This window comes from Vanellus vanellus (genome assembly GCF_965231255.1).
Source record: "Vanellus vanellus genome assembly, chromosome: 14".
Taxonomy (NCBI): domain Eukaryota; kingdom Metazoa; phylum Chordata; class Aves; order Charadriiformes; family Charadriidae; genus Vanellus; species Vanellus vanellus.
Window position 1 is genome coordinate 11571902 of NC_138919.1, and position 19608 is coordinate 11591509.

At 52.2% G+C, this 19608-nt stretch overlaps 1 protein-coding gene across 1 annotated transcript in view; it reads right to left on the bottom strand.

Annotated features, from left to right (window-relative positions):
- Positions 1 to 239: 239 nt before the first annotated feature.
- HS3ST4 (heparan sulfate-glucosamine 3-sulfotransferase 4) overlaps positions 240 to 19608 on the bottom strand; it is a gene marked incomplete at both ends in the record, with an annotated part of 66686 nt that continues 47317 nt past the window's right edge. The window contains one exon of the mRNA XM_082490585.1: positions 240 to 876. Within this exon, the coding sequence (XP_082346711.1) occupies positions 240 to 876 (637 nt within the window). The remainder of the gene's footprint in view (positions 877 to 19608) is intronic.

Below are 19608 nucleotides of genomic sequence, written 5' to 3' on the forward strand. Positions count from 1 at the left end.
TCCTCCTCCCACCCACCCCCTGATCCCTCAGCGTCATGGGGGAAGAGCCCACGTGCAACCCGAGGTGACGTGTCACTAAGGTTTCAGAGCTGGAAACACAGGGCAGCTTTGGCTGCAACCCTGACAGCGCAAGAGTCTTGCGCTCGCATGGCTGAGCCTCTAGCCCCGAGTGAGTTTTGGGTCTCTAACGATGATTTGCATCTCAAAAGAAAAGAGCTTTTTTTCCTGATTTTGTGATTCTACTTATCACTTTCTTCCTGCTCCCACTGGAAATCTTGGCCCGTCATTTGGTAAAACATGACATTGAACGGTTTGTAAAACTTCCGCAGTCTGTGGATGACGTCTGGGTCTATTTTGGGGTGAGTTCGACCCTTGGACTTGCCCAAGCACCGGGGAGCGCTGCTGTCCTCTGGCTTCTTTAGACAGGGGAACCCCTTGGTTTTATTAAAGTAAAAATGTTTCTCTGTCACAATCCTCTTGAGGCCTAAGAAGTCCTGGACCTTGGCCATTTCGCCGGCTGGGTCAGTGATGAGCCTCTCGCCACTGACAAAAAGGATCTGGGAGAGGGGGAAGTACTGGAGCCAGTTCTCCAAGTGCAGCGCGTAGATCCCGATGCGGATCGCGCTCCAGGAGGCATCGATCAGCCCCAGGGTCCGGTTCTTGAAGGCCAGCACCTCAAAGGTGGGGATCTCTGGCTTCTTGGAGAGTGTCTGCGTGTAGTCCGAGATGGCCCTGGTGACCGGGTTCCTCACCACCACGATCAGCTTGGTGTCCTTAGCCATGGAGTGAATGCGCCTGGGGGCCTCGTTGGTCACAAAGTAGCTGGGGGTCTTCTCCATGGTGATCTGGCCGTCCAGCGTCTTGGGCATCACGTTCCTGCGCAGAAGCAGAGGGGTGATTAGCAAGGGGCCAGGCACGGGCAGACACCTCGGTGTCCCTCCTGCCCCACGCAGATGTTGGTGGGACGTTCAGGAGGAGGGGTGCTGCCACACCTGCGTGCCCCAGGGACCAAAACACTTCTGGCTTGCTTTCTTCTCCGCCCCTGGACATGGTGGGCACCTGAAGTGCTAAATCAGCCTCGGTAACACATTATACAGTCAATTCGCCATAGGCATATGTAGACAAAAGTTAATTGACAATAAACCTGTACAATACCTGTCTGTTCAGCAAGCCATCTGCTTCCATTTGCTCAATTAAGCCTATTCACTTCAGAGCCTTGTACCAGAGTGGTGCAGTTAGGATTACACAAGACCTTTTTGTTATGATGACATGCTTTTAAATGTCTCAGCTAATAAAACTTAATACAGAATAAGATCCCTTGCTTCTAGTACAATAATTAAATTTATTTACTATCTTGTGTGTGAGAAAGAATGACTTTTCTTTTATCTCTAATTCACATGCTCTGTCAATAATTAATTGCTGCTGGGTTTTGAGCTTCCTGTGCAAGCACTTTTATTAGCCAAAAGGAATTTGCCTACTGGATAAATTAGCATGTAGCAAGACTTTCCTGGATAGCATATTACCATATTGTAAAATGAAACTGCAGCGAGATAGCATTTATATCTAAGAAAATGAAGAGGTAAATGCTTGTCCCAGCTGCCCCCAGTTAAAGATTATCATAGCAAGCCGGAAGGTATTAAATGATGTCCCCTGCAAGAGCACGACAGCCTCTTTCACACCTCCTCAGCCTCCAGGTGCTGGAGATGCTGGAGGGCAGTGCCACGAGCATTACCCACCTCCCGCTCCCGCAGGTGCCGTGGCTGCGGCCGTGGCCAGCCCCAGCGCTGCCGCCGTGGCCCCTCAGCCACCTGCTGTCATCCGCAACAGAGATGCCCGAGTGAGAAACTGGTCGGATGCCGAAAGCCGTGCAATGCCCTGCCTCACCCGCCGGCAGTGACCCCAGGTGGGGACCGACCCGTGCAGCACGGAGCCCCCGCCACCCTCCCCAGCCCTTCCCAGCGCCCTCCGCGTGGACCAGGTGAGAGGCGACAACGCAGGAGGCCACGGAGCCGCAGCACCCGCATGGACAGCCACATCTGCCGGAGCGCTCCTGCAAGGGATTCCGTACCCGCAGTGTTCAAAGGCTTTATAGGCACGGTACTGGCTGTTCTTAAGTGTGTTTTAACAATATTTTTATCTTCAGCCTTTCAAATATTCGTGCCTCGGCACACCCACATGAAGCGTAGTTTGTTTAACCTGTTGTTGGCTAATTCGTCCTGAGGACGCGGTGCCTGACGGTGCTGCTGCCTGGGAGGCAGGAGGAGGAGCGGTGTCACTGCTCCAGAGAAGCGCTTGCAGCACTGGCCAAGTCTCCTGCAGCAGACACGGAGGATGGCGATGCTCAGGGTCTTGCAGGATTATCCCTTCACATTGCAACTATTTTTAGTTCAAACATATGGTGAGGAAACAACGTGAATCGGCTGGAAATGGTTCTGTAAGAGCACCTTGGGCACCGGCGACCGCAGTGATGCTGACGTCAAAGCGTTGAGCCCCAGGAAACAGCCATTTCAGAAATTACGCAGCCAAAGTCTGCAAGCAGAAGTGGCTGTCAGGCAAAGCCCAGTTAGATTTGCCTGTCAGTGTCGCCGTGTATTTGTGACTGCTAAATGCATCGGCGTGCTTTAAACCCCCCCGTAATCTGTGTATTTACTGCTGGTGTAATCCATCCAGCTGCGCTTGTTTTGCCAAAGCGCCGCTGGAGGAGGTGCCAGGTCTCCGGTCAAGGCAGGAGCGAAGGTGGGTTTGGTGCTGCCACAGGGCTGCTTGTGCCTTGAGCATTTTTTTGGGTGAAGAAGCCAGCGGGGTCCTGTGGCTCCCCATCTCCTGCAGCCAGCATCCTTCCTGGTGAAAAATCCCTAGCTGAGTCCTGGCAACGGGGGTGTGCAGGGGAGCAGGGCTGCCGGGCTCCAGCTCACTCGTTACAGGACCATCACATTGGTGGCCAGGTCCTGCCAGGGAGCTCGTCCCTCCAGCGTTTTGTCCCACCAGAGCTGCCTTCCCGACACGATGGGCTGTCTGCAGTCCCATCTGCTGCCCAGAGCACTTGGGTGCTTTGACCCTGCCTTGGATCGGCCGTCTGAGTAGCAGTGACATGCAAGGAGCAAGGATTAGTTGGAACGATGCATCTTGAGGTATTTTACCTTAAGAAAAGCCTGAACAGATTAACAGGGACGCAAACACTTTGAGGACTGCAGAAGCTGCAGAATCAGACTGGTTTTCCTGGGGGCGAGCCAGCACCCAGAATTAACTGCCCTGTAGGAAGACAGCATCTCCTATGGCTGTCCACACCACGGCAAGGCCCACAGCGTGATCAGGGGTTGAGTCCCCGGGTGCTCACTGCTCTACAAATAGGGCACCCTTGGGCTGAGCATGAGGTTGTGTGGGGAGAGCGCACAGAAAATGAGACCAGGAGTTGAGTACGTGGGCAGGCGGCAGTTGCCCCGAGGAGGACTGGAGCAGACGTGCTCCCTGCTGCTCTCTGAAAGCGTCTGATGGACAGCAGAGCATCGCTGACGGCCGGAGCGGGGCTCCCCCTCCCCAGCGCTGCGTAGCACCCACGCACCAGCTTGCCAGCCCGGCCGGGGGCAGCGGGCAGCTGGGCAGAGGCAGCACCGGCGTCGGGGAGCAGCGGCTGAGAGCTGACCCTGCGAGGGCATCCCGCCCACCACCCGGAGCTGCGCCGGGGCTCACCCGACTTCTCAGTCTCTGCGTGATTCTGACCAGTGTTTGTATTTCCACGGAAATCGCATTCTCTCAGCAGCACGTCTCTGAAAGCCAGAGATAACCCTCAATTTAAGGATGTGACCCACTGCAGAAATCTCCCCGCTGCAGAGTCCTGCTCACTGCCCTCGGCGGGCTCTGCCTTTGCATGCACAGCGAGCTTCCAGTGCACCAGTCCGTTCTGTGTTGACCACAAAATACAAGCGGGGCGGTGTAAAATTGCCCGTTTGATTTTGTTATTATTATTATTATTATTATTATTATTATTATTATTATTATTATTATTATTATTATTTTAAATATTGCTCAACAAACTTGGAACTGAAATGCTAAAATTCCCGCATGGAAATTAGGTGTCAGTCTTGATGCCACCGAGCAGTGGAAGGAAGGAGGAGAGCCGGGGGGCTGAACGGGAGGAGGGCTGGCGGCTGGCGGGGGCTGCCGCAGGCAGCACCGCTCCGTGCGGCCGCTCTCACAGCCCCGGTGCCAATTGCCGGTGGCTGAGGAGGGGGAGCGATCCACCTCCAGCAAGGACTGGCACTTCAAACCACTTTGGCAGTGGCTGGAAGCGGTTTCCAGCCCTGTTGGGATGAGCACTGCACACAGACTGAGCCACAATCCCTGCCCCAAAGAGCTTCCAGAAGCAGCGTGGGAGCCCGCGAGGAGGAGCGGCAGCCAAACGGTGCAGGAGCCAGCGCCTGTGGCTGTCCTTGGGGCTGCGCGATCGGCCTCGGAGAGCACGCCGAGGAGTCAGGGAAAGAACTGAGACCAGGGAATAAAGGCACTTCCAATCCAGTGACTTTGCCCAGGGTGCTCCCAGAACAGGTTTCTATTGAACCACTAATTACCAAAATCAATCTGTTACTCTTCTGTTCCTTGCTCCACAAAATAGTTATTTTATCATCACTTATAGCTAGTAATTTGTACGCGTTTCCTTTTCAAGGGATTCTATCACGAGCTAGCCGCAGAGCACGTTTTAACCCTGCTGCGTGCTGTCCTGTGCTAATATCCAGCGCACCTCCGGGTCCCAGAGCTGCCAGCCCCCGGGACAGAGGTACGGCAGCCCGGGTGGTGGCTGGGAGTTTTCCTGCCAGGTCAGCAATGGGAGTCCCTGAGGAAGGGCCGACAATGTCTCAACCAACTATGGGATTGCTCTGCCCGTGCTCCTTTCCTCCTGATTCCTATCACTGATGACTTAATGAAGTTGTGAAGCAGAAAGCTTTAATATCGCTTTGCAGCCTCTGTAGTTAGCGGCAACTCTAGATATGGTTGACGTGCACAGAGGTGTCCAGTCCCTCCTGTGTCTTGCTTCTCCTTCGTGCTGGCTCTGTATTCACTGCTGTCCTGCTCCGCAAGGGTGGGAGAGCGGAGCTCTCCCCCTTCTCCCTTTATCCCGACCTTCATTTTATACCACGGTAAAGCCTGAAAGGGCTAGACCAGCTCCACTGCTCCCTTTGCCACCTCCACAAGAATACTGAAGATCTCTGTTCACAGCAGGTTCTCCCGAAGCATCCCTTCCCGGCCAGGGGCATGTTTGATCCGGAGCCGATAACGGGCGTGATGCTTTGGGGAGGCTGACCTGCGGCAGTCGTTCCTGCTCCTGCTGCTCCAGCCGGGAGCTTGGATCAGGGCTTTGAGACAAGAGGGCCAAATAGGACCGACGGGGTTGCAGTGAACCTGTGGCATGTGGCGCTACGGGGAACGGGGAGAGGCAGCTCTGATAGTTGAGTGATTTTTCAGCTAAGACAGTGGCAGCCTGGATACCAGGAGAAGTGGCAGCGTGTAAAAGTCCTTCCGCCTTGCAAATGGTGCTGGACTGCCAGGCAAGCACAAAACGCCATCACCCCGTGGTGTTCAATTAGCCTGACACCCGCACAGCAGCACCTCACGCTTGTTTGTGCCGCCTCAGACAGGATAAGCTGTTTTCCTATGCAACTGCCTGAGCAGAAGGAGGGACCAGCACAGGCAGGCTTGGCTGGTGTACGCTCCTCTGAGTCAGACACCCTGGCAGCATGCAGCAGGCTGTCAAATGTCAAAATGTGGTGATTATGAGATGCTAAAAGCTCTGCTGGACTACGAGCGGTGCGGACAATCAGACAATAGGGCTCGAGGGGACCATTGCTGTCGTCTGCTCTGACCCTCTGCATGGCACAGCGGAGACCTGCCCTGGCCCACCGGGAGCACTGCCTCCACCAGTACATCTGCCCTGGGAGCGGGGGGACCGGGCGGCCCTGGGGGAGCTCCCGGGGTTAGTTAACACCACTCACTGCTCCTTAGCACCTCGGCTGCAGTGTGAATTGGTCTAGCCACAGCCACTGGCTTGTTGTTTTTTTTTTTTTTTTTGTAATATATCTTTGTATCTGGAATGTCTCGGAGCTGACAAGATGCTGTTCTGCAAATAAGTGCCTGTGGACTCTCAAACGAGAAGCTCAGAGCAAATGGGGGCTGGCTGGGCCCCAGCCCCTTGTGCCGCTGCTCGGGCTGTGCAATCAGACCGAAGGGTGTTATTGACGGTATTTGTGCTGTATTCGCTCCTGCCCCCCCCCCCCCCCCCGACCAGCATCTCCCCGGCTCTGCGAGCTCTCTACAGCCACTGTGATGTTTGGGCAGGTTCCCAAGGCCCCGGCGCTTGCACAAGCCTTCGTTTGCTTTGTATTATGGATTGTGCCTGTGATTTGTGGGGTTTTAGATGACGATGCTTTAAAAGAGATGAAAATTAATCAGAATTCAGAGGAAGTACTGCTGCTCTCCTTCACCCGCACAGCCGCTCCTGCCCGTCCCGCCGCTGGCGGGGCTGGGTGACAGCCAGGAGCGGGGTTCCCTCTCCTTCCAGCGCTGCCATGCCACGGCAATAGCCCCTTCACGGACATTTTGTAAACAAGGATTTTGGTTCCCTCTGCTCTAAGGTCAGGGCAAGATGATTGTCTTGCTTTTAATATTATACTTACTTAGCTTTTTACTTTAAATTATGGTTTCAATAAGCTGTTGCAAAAAAAAAAAAACCACAAACCCAAACCTCTAAGCCTTTTCTCTGCGGCAGAGACGCTTCAGACAATACATTGGAAGCGAGTTGTAGTGGCTGATATTCAAGTATAAACCAAACACACCAGGGGTTTATAAAAGAAGCACGAACAAACTATTAATTACAACAGCCCCTTCAGATGATGGTATCACAATAAACGGGAGCCAAGAAATTGCAGAGCTAATAATCTGAAAGTGTCGCCACATTTAGGGACTGTGTTTAATTCCATGCACAATAAAGACAAATGGATAGATAGGTTGGCACTGAGGAGAGACAGCAGGGAAGTAGTGATCAAGGAAAAGAGGAGGAAAAGCAGATTCAGCTTTTGCTGTACAGTTTTAAGGATAACACTGCAGTGTGTCCTCGAGACACCTCTGGCCCTGGACAGCACCAGAACTACTGCAGCTCTGGGATGCGCGTGCAGAAATGCTTTTTCCCAAACTTTGCCCTGTTTCAGAGTTACTTTCGAGGTGCTGCCTTTCCTGGGCAGGCGTACGGACCGCCTTGCTGAGCTCCCACAGCTGTGAAGGAGGCTTGAGCCGGTCGGCCCCAAGAGCCAGCACGTCCCGCTGCGCGCAGTAGCTGTCGCCAAGAGCGCCGCAGAGAGCAATACATGGCACCGCCGGCTCCTGCTGCTGAGAATAACAAGGGTGTTAAACCCGGAGCAGCCAAGCCTCTGGCACGGCAGGAATACTCCTCAGAGCAGGTAACCTTCACAGAGCTGCTGCCATGTGCTCTGCCCTAATCGTGTCTCTGCCGACGGAGCGCTAACCAGCTCCGCGCGCTCAGGTGGGACGCGATGCTCCGGATCGCTCTCCTGCCGCGGCTGCTGCAGAGCTCTTTGCCATTCTGGGCCAGTGCTTTGCTCCTGGGGAGGACTGCATAGCTTCTTGGACGTGCTTTGGCTTTTCTTGCGGTGTTTCTTTCCCTTTCAGTGCCAGGCTGGTTGATGAAGAGGCACCACCGGTGCTGTTGACCACCTCTGCAGAGCAGCCTGGGAGATGAAGCACCGTAAGGGGACACGTCTACTCATGGCTCTGGTGCTGGTCTCTACTCACCTCCTGACCCTCCTCTGCCTCCATTGCTACCCACCTGAAAAAGGGGGGCAATGACGAGAAGCCACTTCCCCCTAGAAGGAGCTCCACCGCCCTCTGGCATTAATGACTTCTTCACTCGGTTACGGGGACGGGCGTCATTTCTTCACACTCGTTGGTAGCAGCATCCCCAGGCTGCGCAACGGCGAAATGAAATTTTTATTGCCATTCCTGGGCTTGGATCCAGGAATTACCTGGCCTTCACAGCAGATGATCAAATATGTGTTATCGGGTGCTTGCTTGGGCTTTTGATATTCCTCTCCTTTCCTGCTGACCCCCCCAGCGCTGTGGCCTGGAGGCTAAGGAGGGCCGGGCTGCTCTGTGTGCCCCCCCCGGCACCCCCACCACTCCTGCAGCTCCCCAGTTGGACGGGGGACTTGCTGCCATCGCTTCTTCGAGTTTTTTTGCTCTGTGCATAAAAACGCCCCCCAGCCACTGTGCGGCGATGGACAGGACATCTGGCTCCCGCTCTCCTCCGGTTGGTGGCAAAGGCCAGCGCTAAGCCCTCATTGGGAAAATGTGCTGTAGTAATTGTTCTTAGCTGCTGGCTTCAGACAAGCTCTTTATTTTCAAAGGATACATTTTATAAATTTGTGAATTTGCATGTTGCCAAAATCCCCTTGTGGTTTATTTAAATCCAGATTATCTTGTTTATTCCTTCAGTTACAGCTGTCATTTATCTCTGTGTAGGCAGCTTGTTCACGATGTTGCAGGTTTCCTGCAACCCCGCTCAAAAGGAGTCTTTGTTAACTGTATTTTCATGTTCTCAACAAGAGAAAAAAAAGTTCACAGCAACTCCCAGGGCTTGGAGAACCACAGAGAAGGACACGGATTTGCACGACTGCTATCCGAAAGAGGCAATGGCCGTGTACTGCAACAGTGTCACCTGCCCGTGGAGCTCATCTCTGCTGCTCCTCAGTGTGGAGCAAACATCTGCTTTTGTCTTCTGAAAAGACAAACATGAAGTCATTTTCCTTTTTATTATTAACACATTCCGGTATAATTGCTTGAGCTGTCAACTGTGACCTGCCAGTAATTCAGCAGGCGTGGGACTTTCAAGGGGAGAACGGCATTGCAACTGAAGACTGCAATATGCATTAAAAGCAGAACCTATTTGCTGTAAGCCCCCAAGTCAAATCTCTTGTTGAATTTGTTCAAACATAAATTTACAGCTGAATTTACATAGGTTTAATGTTTTATAATCTTTTCGTCTGTGAATCTATATTCAAGACTGAGTGCATTAGCTTAGAAATATTGTGCTTAACGCTGAAAATAATTTTAATCTCTCCAAAGTCCAATCCTTTGCACATCACTAAACCTCAGAATCCAATCCCTTCTAATAAGAGACACAAAACTTGCATCTGTCGCTGCCTAATAGATTCATACTGCTCTAATTCAGATGGCTTGCACATGTCTGTTAAAAAACATTAAACGCAAATTGTAAAGCACTTTCAGAAAAGCGGGTGCCAGTTCAGACTGGGGCTAAAGCAAAACAAATCTCCCCCTGGAGACTCACTGAATCAGTTTCACAGTTTGGAAGCCGGTGTGCCTCTGCTGGCTGTGGGAGAAGGGGCTGAACCATCCTTCTCTGGGACTCGAGCTCTGTTCTTGCAGGACTTAACACCCCAAAATAAGGGCTGCCTGGGACCGTTAGTTTCTCCCTCTGAGACAAGCAGCTTTCCTTTGTCCCAAATTTGCAAACCCATTTGGTGTCCATGCAAAACACGCGTGAGGGGTGGTTTGAGACTGCAAGGACGCTTCCTTGCTCCGTGCCGGCCACCTTTCCTGCCACATCCCTGCCGAGCTTCTCCTGCGCCCTGCAGGACTCAGAGCCCGGGACAATACAGCCGGAGCGGCAGACAGCCCTGGATCCCGCTGCAGCCGGGGGAGTACAGAGCAGCCGGGGGTTGGGAGCATCTCATTGCCCCGCAGCAGGGCCAACCGTGCCCCCCCCCTGCTCCCTCCCCTCTGGGTCCACCTGGAGCCATCCCTCTGGCAGCAGTGTCAGCCCGGATGGAGAACGGTCCTGTGTTGCCATACCAACGCAGGTGCTAACGCTGTGTTGACTAACTGCGAGCTGATCTGATCAGAGAATGGCAGCATCGAGTTGCTACGGTAACCGAAATGCCAAATTGGAAATTGTGTCAATAGCAAAGTTATCCAAGAGGAGGCAAGCGTGTGCGGTGGGGCAGCGGGCAGCTGCCTGCCCAGGCCGCCTGGAGCTCCTGCTTTTGGGCTGCTGAAACAGCTCGGGACATCATGGATGCTCGGCTGCATCCCAGGTGCCGGCCCGGGGACCTCCATTTCACAGGACACGGCTCCCCTGCCCCCCCCTCCTCCTTCCCTCTCCCGCTCCTCTGCCTCTGCTGTCCTCACAGACACGGCCAGAAGGGTCCGTGCCTCTCATTACAACAACCCCCAAAGGCAGAGCTCCCCGACAGCGACAGCGCAGGCAGCCCGGGCTCGCAGGGCACCGCCGGTGCTGGCTGGCCATGGGCCTGGAGGAAGGATGCCGCCGGCGAGCATCACTCCAGCCACTCTCCCAGACACCAATGAAAATGCCTTTAGAGTCCAGTCTATTTCTACTCTTATTTTTCATCATCTCGCCCAGTCTAGAGTCCAACAATTGCAAAGAAAAGGATTCTGTATCTCCACAAAATGCAAAATCTTTAACAGCTCATTGGCATGTGCTTAAGTTGGCCTGGATAAGAAGTTACTCCTGAGAGCCCGCTATTGATTCTGTCAGGGATTCAGAGGTTTTATAGGCATCGCTCAGGATCTCTTTAGTACTTGTACCTTCTTAATGGCTCTCATCGCCGATAGAACTGAAAACATCCCCCTGCGCACTGGGAAGCGGCTGAATCCGTGCCAGGAGACGGTGCCGCGCCGCTGCCGCAGGAGCGTGGCTGCCCTCCACGGCCAGCCGGGTGAGCCTCCCAGCTGGGGAGAGAACCCTTCCATCCCTCCTCCAAGGCGTTTTAGGAGGTGCTGGAGCTACCGGGGCTAGGGGAAGAGGTGGGTGAACTTCACCCAGGAAGGCTCCTCTCCTCCTACCGCTATGCAGCAAAATCAGTGGGCAGCTGGCTGAGTAGCAGACAAAAATATAAATATGCTCCGATTTCACTGGGACCATCTGGCTCAGGCATGATAGGCGGGTAAGAATGCTATAATCATGGAGCAGAGAACTAAGCTGATCCATTAAAGTCTTTTAGCAGAAGCAACTATGGAACCTGTATTAATCCAGCAATGCTTTGTGAGCAGACATCACAAGGTTAGAGCCATTCGGTTGCAATTAAAAATAACCCTCGTTGTTCAGGCTGGCTTGGATAGCTATTACAGCGTTGTGATCCCCAAAGACTCTCGTGTCTATAGATTGTTGATGCTTGCACAATGCAATCTGAAATTATGATCTTAATGCTAAATCTTGCTTTCTTCTGTTCTTTCCTCAAGTGGATCCCCTCTGGGGTATGGCTGTTGCCTTGTGCCGAAATCCCTCGCCCATCTGACTACACAGCTCACACACAAATTGGGACAGTCTCAGATTAGACAGCGCCGCTATGATTTCACTGCCTTCCTAATGAGGGGGGGGGGGGGGGGGGGGGGGAAATGCCCTTAACCACCGCCTTCCTCACCAGCGGCCATGGTGAATGCGTAGGGGTGTGCTACCTCCTGAGCTGCCTGGCCCGGCCCAGCAGCTCGCCTAGGAACAGCCAGCAGAGCTCCGCAAGCTCCTGGCACAGCTGGAAGTGCTCGGCACATCTGCGCCAGCACACACCATCTCGGGTGGCTCACAAACACAGCCCTCGGCAGCACTTGGCTTCGACTGTGCAAAGCAATCTCAGTCCTGTGGACAGAGACGCGTGTTCAGCGTGACATCGTTTTACCAGGGATAAATTTGGCCTGATCTCTCCAATTTTAGTGTAAGATTTATTGTTGGTCAGCACTCAGCCATGAAACAGGTTGTGAAAAAGGCTGGAAATGCATATTTCTAAACCCACTGCAGTCAAAATTGTTTTGACTAAGCCTCACTACCATTCTCTACAGATGCATTGCGATACTATTCACTGGGAATATCTCCGTGTCATCTACCAGCTTTAATTACTGTATTAATCACAGTTACAGCAAAGCAGCGCTAGTCGGAGAGCCCTGCCTCTTGCACACGTGCTGGAACAGGGAGTCACTGACAGCAGCAGGGTGAATCCTGCCTCCTTCGGCCGAGGATGTTCAAGGCAAGGCAACCCGTTCTGAGTCCAGGTTTCCCTGCAACGCATGGGTACAAGTCCCTCGAGTGCTAGCTCATTCATTTTCCGCTGTCATAGGAGGAAGAGAAAAGACCCGGACATCCATGACTTGGTATAAATCCCGGGGCTGAGAAAGCAAGCAGCCAACCCAGCAAGAAGCATGCCCACCTGAGGACTGTATGCAACCACATCAAGCTCCGCGCTCGAGGCAGGCTTGGTCTTGCAGGAGTAGTTCAGACAGTTTGAGGAGCAAACAGCAGCTATTTAATGAGCTAATAAATACAAACTAGCTCTGAAAAACTTGGGGTGTCCCAATACCTGTATCTCAGCCACGGGCAGTTTGTTCTGCAAAATGGGTCCTCCGAAGAATGGGGGTGCTCCTGTTCTCCCCACTCCTGTTCCCCCACCCGCTCAGAAGATGTGGTCAAGCCAAGGCTGTGACCTGCACCTCCAGGCTCTGGGGATGCTCATGCTAATGCTCGGTACGGGGCTGACTGCAAACAGCAGTGGAGCAGAAGGAGAGCAGGACGGAGCACCTTCCCCTACACCTGCTTGGAAAGTACCGATACAGCTGTTGTGGGATGAAAACCTTCCAGGGAAAAAAACCCTGACATGAGCGATCAAACCTCACTGTCGGTATTTGAGATCAGCCAAACCTACCGTCCGCTTGCAGAGCCATTGCCACCCAGGCTGGCCTGGAAAGCCGCTTGTAGCCCCTCTCCCCGGGCTCAGGCCGGAGCAGCCGGGGAGGGGGGTCGGTAGTGGGGCTGGGCAGGGGTATGGGGGTCCCTCAGCCTTCCCCACACACGCGGGGGGCTGAGCAGTGGCACGAGGCCGGCTCAGCTGAGGCACCCACAGACATGCGCACACCCCCCTGGCTGTCCCCATCCACTCGTCAGCCTCGGGCACGCCGCAGGACCGCAGCCACGTCCACCCACGGGCCAGTCCCCAGCACACCTGCAGATAAAATGGGCATGAACTACACAAAACGCCAACACAGCTGTTGGCTGACACTTGGCAGGACAGAAATCCTCTCCGAAACGCTGGATCCAGCGCACCTTGTTGGCAGCAGGCCATCGCAGACCTCCCTTCCCACTTGCTTGAGAAAACCCTATTCCCGAGGTGGGGACTCACCCGGGGACAGGCAGCAGGACGAGCCCCAGCGCAGCCGCCCACGTCCTCCTGCCCCGAACACGGCTGGCAGGTGCCTGCGCAGGACCGCACAGCGACCCATGCAGAAGCGTTTCCATCCCGCTCTGTAATATCTGTGGAAGTTTCAAGACTGTTAATAATAAACGCTATTGATGTTGCAGGCTATCGTTCCTGGAAAAGCCAGATTGATGTGGAAAAGATACAGCTGAGGAAGAGAGCGCTACACATACAGTCCAGTTCACTTCACATACTGACTTGACTCAATTAGGCAGTTCAAGCCACCCCCGTTCCCCAAAGATGGGCCCTTCCTGAGAAGGAAGGTCATGAAAACAGAATATTAAAATGTAGTAGTATGGAGCTATACATCATGAGGAGTCCTTTTTCACGTTCTGGAAAATTTACTTCTACCAGGAAAAAAACCCTAACAATAATGGCTGCCTAAGTGAAAGCACTGCTGCTGTATCATGCTAAAAGCTTTTCAGGGAAAAACAGTAAATAAATTCCACTCTTCAGATGTATCTGGATGTTATCCTAACACAGCGCCAGAGTAATAGGCGAGCCATCAACAGCTAAAAGGCTGGGAATTGTTATGGAGGGACAACAGAGGAGCGATATCCGCAGAATAGGTTGAATAACAGAAGTAATTGTACACATCCTGCTGCTGAGCTCTCGCACCGCTGGCGGACAGCGGAAGGGAGAAGGACTCTCACCCCACTGGCGCGGAAAGGTTTGACACAGACCCGCCGGTAAAGGCTGCCCCAGGAGCTCCTGGCTGGTCAGAGGCAGGCGGCCATGAGTACAGCCCTTCCGCGTCTTCAACCCTGTGCAATTACTGGTTTGGTTTCCAGCTGGAGAGGAGATGGGTCAGCGCGTGCCCACTGGTGTCGCAGGCAGAGAGGCTGAACGCGGGGGCTGGTAGGGAGGTGACAGGCTCCCGGGGGACAGAGGGTGCTGGAGGTCGCAAAGCCAGTCCCAGATCCCTCCACATAGACAGTGGGTGGCCAGATCTTCCCAACTGCATGAACCTCTCGGCTGTCCAAAACACAATATCCCACTTTTTAACATGTACAGCGGGGCAGCGTTCGCATCCAGCCCCTGGAGCCCAGCCCAGCCCAGCACCTGCCCTGGCAGAGCCCCGCTGACCTCCCTCACCATAACCAGGCAGCAACGAACACCACCGGCCCGGCCCCCGTTACTGCCTCTTGCCTGCTGCTCCTGATCCTGATCTCCCCCGCTTGGCACCAGAGACAAGCCGGCTGCACCAGTTCCCAATTCACCAGGGCACCTTCGAGGCACCAGCTTGGTCCCAGTATCAGATGAGCCCATGGTGGCCAAGGCGCCCCCCAGAGTGGCTGCCAAGGACTGCACAGATCTGAGACTCCTCCATTCCCATCCAGGAGCTGCTCTTCTGCCCCAGGAGGGAGCGATGCCAGCCAGGCTATTGCCGAGGGCACAGCTATTTGTTATTTGCTTCTGTCGATTATTTTGGGGTTTAAGTTCATTTATTATGTATGCAAAAATGGTAATACACTGGCATCTGAATGTCTTTTAGGCATACAATATCCTTATTATTCAAATTTTTTTTTCCCTCCATAATTGAACGGTTTACCTTATTATTACTTTATGTTAATGACCCAGCATTTCCATTTTTCTATAGGATGCTTAATTGTAAGCAAAGTGCAATCAGAATCAGAGATGCCATCTGTAATTGACAGCATCATAATAACAGCCAGCATCGCAGGAACAAAGTACCAAAATAAGTGGCAGTGGGGAAAAATGCACCTCTGAAAACACCCAGGAAGCTGTTCTGGGCTGGGACAGAGCCCCATCCACGCAGGATCCTCTCCCCGAGCAGTGACAGTTTGGGCATTAACACAGATAGAGTGCTATTTATATCAGTTTGTACATTTAATCAGTTTTTTTGCAGTTTTCAGCGAGATGTGAACTATATCCCTGTCCAAGGCATTTGGTTCAAATCAGCTGAGACAGAGAATAATCAAGATTTATGATTCTCATTCTGACTCGGATCACACAGTCAGTGCAATCGGTACAGCAGAGCTTCCACTCTGAGCCCGAGTGACATCCCTTCACTCTCCCTCGCAGAAGTGATTTAACGTCCATCTCGGGAACTGCCAAAACACTGCTGCAGCTCCAGATAACGGTGACTCCAGGTTTCCCCCTCCTCTGCTCCCCCACCCCACGCAGCCACACACTCCCCTCCCGGGCAGCAACGCTGGAGGGGTACCGCGACCGAGTTCAGGGTTGTTTGGCAGAAATCAATAAAACAGCACTTTGCAAAATAAAAGGGATTTCATCTTGTTCTGCTTCTCAGTACAGCTTAGAGCAGCCAGGAGCAGCAGCCTGCGGTGCGCCTGACCTTCCTTATGCGCGGCATCTTTGCTGGGGGAACAACGTCGCACGCCCTGCACGCGCTACCGGTGTGTATAAATCATACCCGCCTTGATTTGAGGGGAAGGAGTGTGGGAACAGAGCAAGCTCTGGGTCTGCAGCAGGAGGGAGCCTGGGAACGGCTCAGGAGGCAGCTCCCAGCAGGAAAAAGGGATGTCAGCGCTTCCAGCGGACGGCTCTATTTCCAGGGCTCAGCACTGGTCCTGGAAGCCAGAGCTGTGCTCTCCAAGACCTCAGCTGGGAAGCAAATGTTTAGATAAAAAATAAATGATCCAAAAGCAACTCTATTAAAAAAGAGCCAGGTGATGGGAACATGGCAGCGGTAAAGCTGTTTCCAAGCCGTTTTGAAGGCAGCCGTGCCGCACGTACAGGCTGGCCGTGGTGTGCTGCTGCCGGCGTCCGCTCTCGGGATGCTCCAGCGGGCTCTTCCCCAGACATCTGCTCCCATGAGCGCGAGACGGACACGAGCCCGGGCCAAGCAGCTCGGCGACAACTGCGGAGGAGGCTTCTGGCACATCATATGCTTTTGTATCCTGGAGAGACCCTACAGGCTACATCCATGCCACCCAGCAGACCTGGGCAGCATCCCTCCTTGGGCAGTGCAGTGGAGCCGGTGTCTTGAATCTCAGCTGATAAACCTCATCTCCTGTGTCTGGTTCATGAAAACAGAGCGCTGCGACCCTGGCGACGAGGGCTTGGCAGGGTCGGTGGATTCATCCAATAAACGGGGTGACGGGAGCTCTGTCTTGATTGTAGCAGGCGGTGAGCTGGGAAGGGGAACGCGGGCTCATCTTCCCTTACGCACACCCTCGAAACGAAGGCAGAGGAACATGCCAGCCATGAAGGGAAAATAAATGCTGTTTGCTTGCAATACCGAAGTCCCTACGTAGTGACTTTGTCAGTACAGGTGCCTGTTAATGTTGTCGTCTTCAGGGTTTGTTTAGCCATCTTTTCCCCAAACACATACGCATTATGTGCGGCACAGCTTAGATTTAGCCAGGACTCACTGCTAAATTCACACATGCAGTATAACATTCAAGTAAGTGAAAAAACAGACTGATCCCACTCCAGTCAATAGAGTAAACAATTCCTGGTTTGGATAAACAGAATTACTAGTGCTGAAGAGCCCTGGGCAGCACTGCACACTCTGATTAGTGTAAAATGCTAAACACAAACCAATTAACTCTCTAAGTCTGCTTATCTCATGTCACTTAGTTCTAAAATAAAGCCCAACACTAAATACACATATTGATTTAGCCATTAAATCTAGCATCACTCAAAATAGCTCATTATATTACTGAGAAACAAATAAAGTCACCTTAATTTTCAGAACCTACTGTATTATGAACAATGACTTAATTGCTCCATCCAGCACCAGGGAGTTACTACTGATACTGAGAACAGACTGATATTACTTAGCCCAAAAATTAAACTTAGTAGGACCACAGGCGTAAGTGGCAGGAGGACATCTCTGTGCCACCTCAGGGAGTGTCACTGTGGAACCACTCAGCACCCTGACCCAGTGCTGTGCCACCAGCTTACAGAGTAAGGATAGAAACTTGGCCACAATTAGGAATACTACTGCTTTGCCGGTACCAGACACAAGTCTCAGGCATAAATTAACTCTTCAAAGGAAGAGGACAAGACTTACTTCACGGTCCCGGCAAACACTGTTGACTGCTGGTACCCTTTCCTGGAGTGCAGCCAGATGCTAAAACACCAATCCTAGCCCTTGAAGAACCAAAGCTACTTGTACTTTGCTTTGGGTTTTATAAGGCTGTTAATTTAGAAACTATTGGAAGCTGGTGTGTGGGAAGTTGATGATGGGAAAAGCCTGGCTGGAGGTATCCTGCCCTAACGAACACCGGGAGAAGGCAGGGACGGGACATGTGGATGTTAGCAGGCAGTGCGTGATGTTTACATTGCTAATTACAAGAGCTAATTCTTGGGTTTGGCCAGGTGTCCCTTCTGCAGACAAGGTTAATGGGATGTGAGAGGCCACAGCTGCCACAGCACCAAGTGAGGAGGACAGGCAAGGGACAGCAGTATTAATCAGCCAGGAGCGATACAAAAATGGTTATCTCAAGCTGTTTGGAGGCACGGATTAAAAATAAATCTCCCTGAGTTTAATATTCTGCCAGTCAGCTCCTTTTTTGTAGGTGGAATCTATTAAAAATTATCTTTCTGCTAAAACGCTAAAGTATTTTTGACATTTAACAGCTTGCTTCAAGCAAAAAAGTGCAATAAATACATGGGAGAGCTAATTGGCTCCAGTACACCCAACACCCAGTCCGTCATGAATAAGCAATGCGGTGCCAGCCCTCTCTGAGGGCTCCAGCAGACCCCGAGCGCTCCTCCTGAGCCACGGTGCATCTGCTCCAGTCTCTCCTGTTCACCCAGGGAAACTGGGACGTTCCCACCGTGATCCAGCAGCAGAAGAAAACCAGCCGCAAACTGAACGTTTAGACCCGAGGGTACCAGGGGCAGGGGGGGTAACGTGCTGTAATTTGGTCTTACCAAAGTCTGTACTTTGAGGTACTTAGTTTGCTGTAAGATGCAGAAGGAGCTGCTTGGCAACGTAGTCTTCTCAATAAAAATTAATGCTTTAACAAGAAGCCAAATAGCTACAGCTAATGTACTTCTGAATGAGATCTAAATTTTATTCATAAGCATCAGTGTCAGGACTAAAATAACAGTTTTATGGACACTATGAGCATAAACAGCTCTGCTGATTCAAAAACAGAAACTGCACTTCTGAATGAATCAACTCATTCATTTGGAACAAAAGCATCATTTTAAATACATGCCTCAAATAAAAGAGAAAGCCAGAGACAATATTCTTCTCGTGAGCCTGTTTCCAAGAAATGCACTGAGGAGGAGAAGGTAGGGTAGCTGCTGGTGAGGGGATGGTGCTGGGAATGTGCTGGGGAAAAGGAGCAGAGACCACTCAGAAGCTGCCTGGGACATGGCTGGAGGTGGGGTGGTGTTCCCACCTCCTGAATTATCTACGTGCAGAAGAGAATCCCAGATGGGAAAGAAGAGTGCTATGGTGCCGTGGAAACCCCCACAGAGCTCCAGCATTCAGGATGTGCTGGTGCCTGTTGAAATGGTCTTCGTTTATTTGGGATGGATTGCGCCATGTTTAGATATTTTTCTAGTCTCCTGAGTACCAGGTACTGAGAAATCAGTCGGAATTGAAAGAAAAAAAAATCTCAGCTCTGTGGACATCACTCACTGATGTGTGGGAGGATGCACAGAGCCTCTGAATGTCCTTCCACATGGATTTGAGTGGATGTAAAGCATTTGCATGGATGGCTGTATCCACACAGCCATCCTATGGGATGCAGCAATGTGTAGTATGGCAGCAACTACGCTAAATTTGTGTCTCTGGAGAAAAAAAAATTACAAAGGAGATGACTCTGTTTCTTGCTGATGTTTCCAACTGTCGCCAATCCCTGGTCTTTGCGCTCTGCCTCTGCTTGTGCTGTTTTCCTAACCCTCTCCCAGTGTAACATGCTGTGGTGGTTCCCAGGAGCTGCTGGCCACGGCACCAGGAACTGCTGGTCACGGCACGCTCAGAGGCACAGCAGCTCGGGCACGTTCCTCGGTTTGGGACCCTTAGCACTGCCTTACCTGCCATTTCCAGATGTGCTTTAACTGGTGGTGGCCAGGGAAGGGCCTGCAGTACAGTGCACGGAGGACTCTCCAGAAGCTTAGTCTGGATCTTGATGGGGATACTGATAACGGACAGATATCCATTGCTAGCCCACCCAAGCAGCTGCAAATGCAAGTTAAAAAGGGTGATAAAACTGGAAAATGTGGAGAGCTGTATAGCTAACAACTAACTGATAAAAGATTTTTAGAAAGGTACATCTCGGAGAGTGCGCTCGTTACAGACAGAAAAGTCAGATAGATGTCAGGAAACTTCACAGACATAAAAGAAAATCTTTATAGACATGCGTGACAGGAC